At 43.1% G+C, this 9,276-nt stretch overlaps 1 protein-coding gene across 1 annotated transcript; it reads right to left on the reverse strand.

Moving 5' to 3' along the window:
* Positions 1-89: 89 nt before the first annotated feature.
* On the reverse strand, positions 90-9,272 carry LOC147253595 (lipid scramblase CLPTM1L-like). Its single transcript, XM_086218858.1, has 17 exons — positions 8,377-9,272; positions 7,955-8,046; positions 7,552-7,717; positions 7,346-7,473; positions 6,380-6,458; positions 6,170-6,287; positions 5,952-6,046; positions 5,372-5,456; positions 5,153-5,253; positions 4,995-5,054; positions 4,853-4,903; positions 4,697-4,779; positions 4,389-4,423; positions 2,809-2,864; positions 2,681-2,725; positions 2,462-2,595; positions 90-2,181 (listed from the first exon to the last, which is right to left on the reverse strand). The coding sequence occupies exons 1-17, from the start codon at positions 8,575-8,577 to the stop codon at positions 2,115-2,117; spliced, it is 1,596 nt and encodes a 531-aa protein (XP_086074984.1). The 5' UTR covers positions 8,578-9,272; the 3' UTR covers positions 90-2,114.
* Positions 9,273-9,276: the final 4 nt, after the last annotated feature.

The following is a 9,276-nucleotide window of genomic DNA, read 5'->3' on the forward strand; positions in this document are numbered from 1 at the left end:
GACATTCCTCCCATCCTGCCTGGTTTCACAGATACTTGTCTTTTATTTATCTACTGTCAATCACAGGGAGCAGTGAGACATTCGGTGACAGCAGCTCGCCTGTGAAACAAAGCCTCACTGCAGGGCGAGACACGTGTCAGGCCATGATTTTCTCCATGTGCAGCTTCAAGCAGGTGAAGAGGCAACACCCATTTTTGTTTGTGAATTAGTGGAGAAATTACTGAAATAAGAGAAAAGGTTGATTATAATCAATAAAATATGAATACACACGCAGTGTATGGCTCTGATATTCAAGCAGGCAGAATACAAGTTGAGCTTATGATTTTGTATTTTAAATAAAGATTATTATCTCCATGGACACCACACACACGCATACACTGATTGTAGCTGTTGCTACACATCCATAGTTGAATTATTTTACCTAAAAATAAAGCTGTAGAGAATGACTGAGGGCAGTGATGCAACATCACGTCTGTCCAATCATAAATGAGTTGTTAAGCAGAACACACACTTTTTCTGTGGATTAAAATTCTTCCCCCGAGGCCAAACCTAAAGAGAAATGTTGAGCAATATTTCTTTATTCCTGAATTACAAACACAACAAACGGAGGCACGCAGTGTAGAAGCACAGTAGGAGACTTCCTGAGCGGAAACCAGTCAAGCATACAAACAAACACACACACGCGTGCGTAAACACACGCACACGTGCACAAACAGAGCAAAGTTACCTGTTTGTCCCAAATCAGAAAAAGCTTTAAGGCAAAAAAATGATTTTCATTTTCATTTTCATTCCATAATATCAAAAGTTACAAGTGGGGTGCATTGTCAAAAAAAAAAAAAAGAATACATAAAATCATTTGGGGGAAAATATTCTCAGGTTCGAGCAAGTCATTCAGCAGAAGCAGAAGCAGGAATTAAGCGGCGAGATCAGTTGCAATAAACGGCTGAATACATGAGATGTGGAAAGCTTCAGTGTCTTTTGTAGACTCACACACACACACACACACACACACACACACACGCTGTCAGGAGAGCTTCAGTCTTTCTTCATGCTTGTTAGCAACTTTGATTCAGCTTTTTTCACAGCAAATCTACAGTTGGGAGACCCAGGATGTAAAACCTACCGGGGAACTTGATGACATACTGAGTCCTAGAGAGGATGAAGAGGAAGAAACCATGCTGAACTCTTCATTATTGTCTGGAATGACACCATGATGCTTCTTTGCGGTCTGAGTCCATCACATGAAAGCTATCCAGAAAGAGTTCTGTGTGATGAGGGTGCAGCCATAACTCTCGTGTCATCTTCAGGTTTGAGTATTTTCATATCTCGGATAGAACCTGAATCTGCAACAATATGTAAAATTGCATTTTTTCGAGGGAGATTCAGGTTAGTCTTGAGTTCCATGATTATTGAGCTGCATTTGAGTTCGATCATTCAAAACCAATTGCAAATACAAGCGTCCGAAATGAGTTTCCCCCACAGGGTGGCTGGGCTCTCCCTTAGAGACAGGGTGAGAAGCTCGGTCATTCTGGAGGGGCTCAGAGTGGAGCTGCTGCTCCTCCATGTCAAGAGGAGTCAGATGAGGTGGTTCAGGCATCTGGCGAGGATGCCTCCTGGACGCCTCCCTCCGGAGGTTTTCCGGACATGTCCAACCAGGAGGAGGCCTTGGAGCTGACCCAGGACATTCTGGAGGGATTATATCTCTCGACTGGCCTGTGAACGCCTCAGGATTCTCCCGGAAGAGCTGGTGGAAGTGGCTGGGGAGAGGACAGTCTTGGTTTCTGGGTTTTTTGCTGAGGCTTCTGCCCCTGCTACCCGGACCCGGATAAGCGGAAGACAACAAGCGCGTACAAGCATTCACAACCAGAGTTGATAAGTCTTCTATGGATGCATACGGAACAGAGGAAGCAAAGATAGTGTTATAATGCCAACAGTGTAATTATTAAAAACTAAGAGTAAAATATAAAGCAGAAATCTTGTGTAGTCGTTTGTCCACTGCTGCAGCAATCATGGTGGAGTCTCCATCTCGCTTCTTCAAGGTTGATCAATTATCCTCCGTTTAGTGTTTGTGCTTTATTTCTTCCTTCATGTCTCCGTCACTTTGTATCTTCTCCTCACTGAGTCTTCACCTTCTTGCTGTGGATGCCACCCTCTCGTCTTCTGGCCTTGGGGGCGTAACGCCTGACTCAGACAGGAGACATTGCTGTTATTTTAGCACCTCTGAACACACACATCCAGATGATCATCCATCAAGCAGCTGGTGCATTCAGAAGTTTTAGGAGACATTATTTTGCCTGTGTTTGAGTCACATGTTCAATCAATCAAATTTGATTTATAAAGCCTGAAATGACAATTGGGAATGTGCCTCCAGGGGCTTTAAAGTCTGGACAAGATGAGACATCCTGTCATCCAACAAGTGAAGGCAAAAATAGAAAGAGTGTGTTATGTTGGGCCGTCTTACCTTCGCTGGTAGAGGTAGAAGAGGAAGAGCAGCTCGTCTCTGAAGCAGGAGAGTTGGTGAGAAGACAAGAGGGATCCTGACAAGGAGAAGATGGAGGCGCAGGAACACAGATCCGAGATCAGGGTGTTCACGCCCTGACAGGATGAGGAGACAATGATGTCACTCAGCTGAGAAAGTCAATATTCAGACTAAATGGTCGTCACAACATTGTGGACTCACTCTGTACATCAACACCGTCCCCTGCAGGTGGCTCACACACTTCAGCTGATTGACACAGACAAGATCATATTTGAGATATTTTACTTCCTGGCTGGTGATGAAAGTGTTTTAGTAGCAACAGGACAGACCTTGTGGTTGATGAAGAGTTGGGGGACCATAGACAGGAAACCAAAGGTGTAAGCTCCTGAGATGACACAAGAGGAGAGTTAGAGCCAACATGGCTGCCAGAGCAAAATCAGCCTCATGAGATCTCAGCTTTATCTTCTTTCTTTTTTCCACGAATAAAATAAATAAATTCACTATTGTAAGATACGAGCATATAACTGATTCTGTTTTTCAGCACAGCCTGCGCTACTTTAACATATATGCTGATGTAATGCCTCATAATTAGGTGTCCAAGCTCCAAGGGAGTGATGGAGCAAAGAGATGCAATGAGAACTTTGATGCTGTAAAAAATGTAATAAAGGATCCTGTGTGGTGACAGACAGGAAGTGGTGCAATATCTTGTTAACAGAAAGTTCTACCATCACCAAGCTTCAGATTCTTAGTCCCCCTGCCCCACTGAAACCTTTGTACAAAACTTAAAAATATCTGGCCTGTAGATGGCGCTTTAACCATAACACACATCTTATCTCATTAACGGGAAGTTCAATGCCATATTGGGTACAGTAGTTCACCTCCCAACTCTGAGTGGAGAAAATAAAAATGACATGTCTCGCCCACTGGGTGGTGACAGAACATGTTTTAATATCAAATATAATCAACTCAAAGGCAATCAAGCAGGCAGGCGGGTCATGAATGACATGTTATGGCCGATGACTCCCACATGGAACATCCCACAATTTAAATGTTATCCTCATATTCCCTGCTGTGAGCTGAAGCTGCCGATATACGACGCGCAAATATGTTCTCATAAAAGTTTTCACGTATTTGCAAAAGATGCAAAATGCACATTTTCTAACTCCTCCTGAGTGAGTCAGTGAGCTTGAAACTTTGCTCATATGATCAGTGGTTGGAGGCCACGGGGGGACTGACTGGCTCCATCTTGCAATGTGAGGTCACAAAGAAGTGATGCAGTGGTGAAAAAACATCTTTGTGAGCTCAAGGCATCAATTTGAGTGTTCCATAGGTAAAATATCCTTTTAAAGTAAGCAGCAGTTTAGTGTTGTGGTGTTAGGACGGGAGGACGGGAGGTGACAGCGACCTTTGGCAAACTTTGGTGTTCCGGAGGTAATTGCGCAAATGAAAAATGAGATGGACACATCCATCAGAACAGAGTGCCCCTGGTGTTCATGTGGAGTAATGGAGACAACAGCATCTGCAATCCTGCAGCTTGTGGGCAGATTCCATTGAGTGATTTGGGATGACAAGGTTGGAAGCAGTCACGTGGCAAAAGTGTAGAATTAACCACAGACAAAGATCCTTCAGTGGGTAAACCATCAACCATTAACCACACTGATTCTTTTGAAAATGTAGTCACTGCTTCTCCTCCAGTATCAGTAACCTGATTATCTCAAATACAGCATACAATGTTTTATTTGTTTTAATTTTATGCAACGTTACCTTACAACAGTCAGCCATCAGTCCACATCAGGTGGTTGAGGTTTATGATCGTCTTGCACAATCAATGCTTTTACAGTTTTCCGGGCACCAGAAAGGTTAATGAGTCAAGTCGCTAACTACCACATATTCATGGTACTGAACTCACCGGTCACCAGGCTGTTCATGATCCAGGAAAAGTAACTGTCAATCAAACACAGTCGGATCATTAGGAGCGAGCCAGCGTTTATTTTAAAGCATTTTCTTTTAATCGATAGAGGTTGAAAAACAAAAACTTAAAAAAAAATGCTCGAGATACAATCAATTCATCTGGATATGAACCAGAAACAGTTTGTGCAGGAATGTAATGTCTAACACACACATTGACTGGTAAAGGTGTGTGACGTGATATTGCAGCGATGAGACGGCAGTCAAAACACGCATGACAGAGCAGTGAGGGGATTACGATCATCTTACCTCCTCTGACGTAAGTAGGCCAGCGAGAAAATAGCTCCACTGATACACAGAGGATAGACCAAGTAGGACAAGTATGAGGACGCCTGGAGAGAGCAGATGAAGTATTACAATAAGCTGCAGGCAGAAACCACACCTGTTAGAGACGGAGACACACACCTGGGTATCAATCTCCACCGTCTTCCTTTCCTCTTCATCCAGCTTGTTTACCTCCACAGAGATTTAATTCATATATTAAACATAAAAGGTCTGAACGGTGAGAGACTGAAGCTGCTTGAACACGTGAACGCATCGTACTCACTAGCAGCCTGCAGCTCCTCCACTGCACGTGGATCTTAAATACTTTGAACACCTTCCACACCTTGCCAGAGGAAAAATTAGGAAGTAGAGGAGGTCAGTCACCAGTAGGTGGCAGTGTCAACCTCCACCTGAGGATTCTGATATGACGACAATAAATACCTCCACACTTGCCGCCAGCGCCACCGGCAGCAGCACCAGAAGACTGGTCTCCTCCAGCAGGTGGAGGAAAATCAGCAGAGTACAGAGGCTTCGCCACAACACTGGACACACACCAGAGAGAGGGAGCACGCCAGCGGACTGGCCTCAACATCCTCCGCATACATGTTTTATATTTATATATTCAGAAAGTTTCTGGATGGAATGAAAACAGTTTCTCACCAGACTTCCTGGACATTCCTGCCATGCTTTTCTTTTTCCCCCAGGAGACGATGTCATTTTTAAGAGCCAGGAATTCACAAATAAGCTGGACACAGCGGGGGGAGGGGGGGGGGGGATGCGTTTAAGTGTGATTTTTCAACGTATGATCTGTCAAACACAATAACTCAAGTGCTCATGAATAGATTTTTTTAAAATGTAAAACATGACAAAGCATCACAATCTTTAGAAATATAGTTTAATTGCTTATTTGCAGGTCTTCTTTCAACTTAATTAAATTAATTAAATTATTAACAAAATTAATTTATTAACAAATAAACAACAACAAATGTTTATTTATTTGTTTATTAACAAATAAATAACAATTAATGTGCAAAAAGTGTTTTTTTTTTAGATAAAATTAAGTTGTATTCATTTATGATATGAGATAATTTTGACTGGGTGATATCAGTGATGCTGGATCAGATTTGTCCTCATTAAACTTACTGAGGGTTAACTTAGGGTACAAAACATGAGAACATACGATCTTAAATACCAGAAGTGTGTGTGTGTGTGTGTGTGTGTGTGTGTGTGTGTGTTTTACTTGTAGAGCTGTGATGAGTGCCGTCAGCAGCAGCAGGTAGAGGTTGGAGCTGACCAGAGTCTCTTTGATCTCATCTATGTTCTCCTCCGTGAAACCTGGACACACACACACACACACACACACACACACACACACACACACACAGACAACGTGCTGAAATGCCTCTGAGACGCGTCTCCACAACTATTATTATCTATTCTGTAAATTCATGAACTCACCAAACTGTCTTAGAGAATACACCACGTCCTGGAGGTGAACCCAAAATCTGAATCTCCTCAAAGAAATCCCCTCATAAGACACGGTCAGGGGGAGCTGGAGGGTGCTGCTGCTGATCTCCTGTGTATTGATTGATTGACAGATTGATAACAGACAGATAGGCAGACACATAATCTTTGACATTAGCTCAGTGAAGAGTTAAGTGTTTTTACCATGAGATCTCGGACTCTGAAGCTGAGCTCGTCAATCAGCAGCAGAGGAAGATAGACCATCTGTCTGCCCTCCTGAGAGCTACCAGGAGAGAGAGACACAGGAAGACAGCTTCACTCCAACAGACAGATGTATTATTTACAGCCTGGAGGAGTTAGGGGACTGTAAACCTGATCTATAAACACACACATTTGTGTGTCTTTTAGCTTACCATCCACTCACAGAGCCCAGAGATACTGGTGATGGTGCAGCTGGTAATTGTTTTAATTGTGAGATGGTAACTGGGCTCTTCCGCTCATATCAATATGCCTGCTACAATGAAGAGTGAGCAGCAACTTTAGTTGTATATTAAATCATGGTGTAAAATCTCTGTTTACCAAATAAATTTGGGTTAATGTCAGTTTTTTAAATCGGAGAAAATAGGTATGCATCTAGGTTGGATCAGTATTGTGAATTTAGCATTTCACCAAACAAAATCTGCTTGAATGTCTTACGAGCACATAACATTTTTAGGGAGCAAGAGATGAATGTTTTAGATTTAATTTGGAACAATGAAAAGTAGAAATATTGCATTGTGGTTGTATGACTCCACGATATGTGACTGTTGCAGTGACCATGACCTCTGACCGCCAATATCCTTTCAGATCAGGAGTCCCGGTGGACACGTGCACCAAATTCCCCAAAGGGAATTCCCTGATATCGCACTAATGAGAATAGGATTAACACCACATACATGTGAAGTGACATTGACCTTGACCTTTGACCCCCATATTATTTTCAGCTCATCCTGGAGTTCCATTGGACATTTCTGCCACATATGAAGGCTAGATATCGTGTTGCAGGATATGGGATGAGTGTCAAAGCTGGGCTTCTCTAAATGGAGGTCTGATGCAGGGCTCCAGACCGAGACTAACTCAACGCTGCCCCCCTGTGGACTCCTCACTGCCTTTGCACAACACATGGCTTACACTCTCATGTAGCGGCGCACGTCACTGGGGAGTCCTGCCTTGTTGAAGGTGAAGTCCTCTGACATCATAGTGACTGACAGGTGGGGTCTCCAATGGGATACAGAGTTCTGTGAACCAGGGCTGGACCTCTGATGGAGCCACAAAAACCCCAGTGAGCTCTGAACCACAAAGTTTGAGTCATGACAGTGCTTTTTGAATTTGTGTACCTTCTGACTGTCTGTGTTTGTGCGAGGGATATAGGTGGTGAGCAGGGCTGCATAGTGGACCTCTCTGCGGTCATCTAAAGGTGAAACACCGGCTTTGTGAACATACACCACTGAATACAGGCTGCCATTAGCTCGGGTCTCCTCCGGTAGAGAGACATTCACCCGTCTACAAACAATCAGAGACAGAAAACATCAAATCAAAGAGAGATGAAGCCACGGACTGCCTGATACTGAGAAAAATCTGCTATTTTGCTTTGACTACCTTAATAACTAATACTCTCCCTTATGCACTTGGTGTTACATCATAATTTTTAATCTACTGTCTGCAGAGACTGATGCTATTTAACAGCTCACTGCCTAGAAGCTGAAGTTTTTCTGATTTTGATGTGTGAGGTTAACTCACCTTTCAAAAGAAGAATGAGGGTCAAATGGGTCTATTTTTACTGCCAGGTTGAGATGGCTGTTGTCTGGCATCAGGCAGGTGAAGACGCTCATCTGGATCACACACGAGACAAGAAATTAAAGCTGCAGGCTCTCCGTTTAAATAAGCTTTAAAAATAATAGTAATTATTGTTGTGCAGAAGTCATTTTGGTTCAGTTCCATGCTCACACTCGATTGGTGTGATTCATCTTACAGCTGCACCGTCATGATCATAAAAATAAGATCAGAAAGGGGATAGTTTCCATCATAAATCACCAGATCTTAAAGGCTCATGACAATAATCTTGTCTGTTTTTGATGAGGTGGCACGGAGGTCATTATCACTAAAAACAAGCTGCCATCGTGATGAGATGATGACGAGGCGGTGTGCATCAATGTGCTGACCTGTAGTCTGGGTCTTGCTGTCAGGTAAGAGGAGATGCACGGTTCTCCTCTGCCTCCATCGCACGGTTTGGTGTTAAGGAAGCCGTAGAGCAGCCAGGCGGTGTGCAGCATATACACTACGAACACGCCGAGCAGGAGCTTAGCGAAGGAGCTCCTCTTCCCGCCGCTGTCCGAGGGCTTGGAGCAGCACGAGGGCAACATGGTGCGACATCAAGTAAAGAAATGATTTTTTTTTTTTTAAATGGACGGATCGATTAAGGTCCGGCGTTAGCACACGCTTCCTCCCTGATTCAGAGTCCTTCCGGTTATCCGCATCCAGCCAAAGAGCGCAACCAGAAGAGAGGTGCTGATGCTGACTAATCCACTGCGGCTGCGCTTACACGCTTTTAATCATTTGTGTTTAAAACAAAACAAAACAAAACAAAAAAACCACTTTACATATAGATTGCGGGACACAACTGTCTGTAATAATATCCAAAGCAGGCACGTCATCCCTAAGTGTTCCATTTGGCCTGACATACATCAATATGTATTTAATGTAACTGAAATACATTTAACTATGACTCAAAAATGACTGAAAAGATTGGACGAGTTAAAAAGTAGAAGAGAGAGATTGTAATTTGAAATTCAATTTTACTTTGACTTATGGCAAGTATATTTAAGAGTATGTTTTAGTATTCGGGGTAGGGAATATTTGCATTTTCATGGTTATGGGTAGTAAAAATTCCTCCCATCCTGGTCTAATCCACCCACCTGCATATATTTGGATGTGTGTACCCTCCCTCGCCTTCTAAGTAGAGAAATTCATGGTTTCTCTCAGAAATCTTATAGTTCCTGTCAAAATGTTTGCCATCGACGGCAGTCACAGCGACTTTCTTCGCTTCAGACGGTCTGCTGGAG

Source organism: Aulostomus chinensis, chromosome 11 (genome assembly GCF_037954235.1).
Source record: "Aulostomus chinensis isolate RoL2024-O1b breed Wild chromosome 11, RoL_Achi_v1.0, whole genome shotgun sequence".
Lineage (NCBI taxonomy): Eukaryota > Metazoa > Chordata > Actinopteri > Syngnathiformes > Aulostomidae > Aulostomus > Aulostomus chinensis.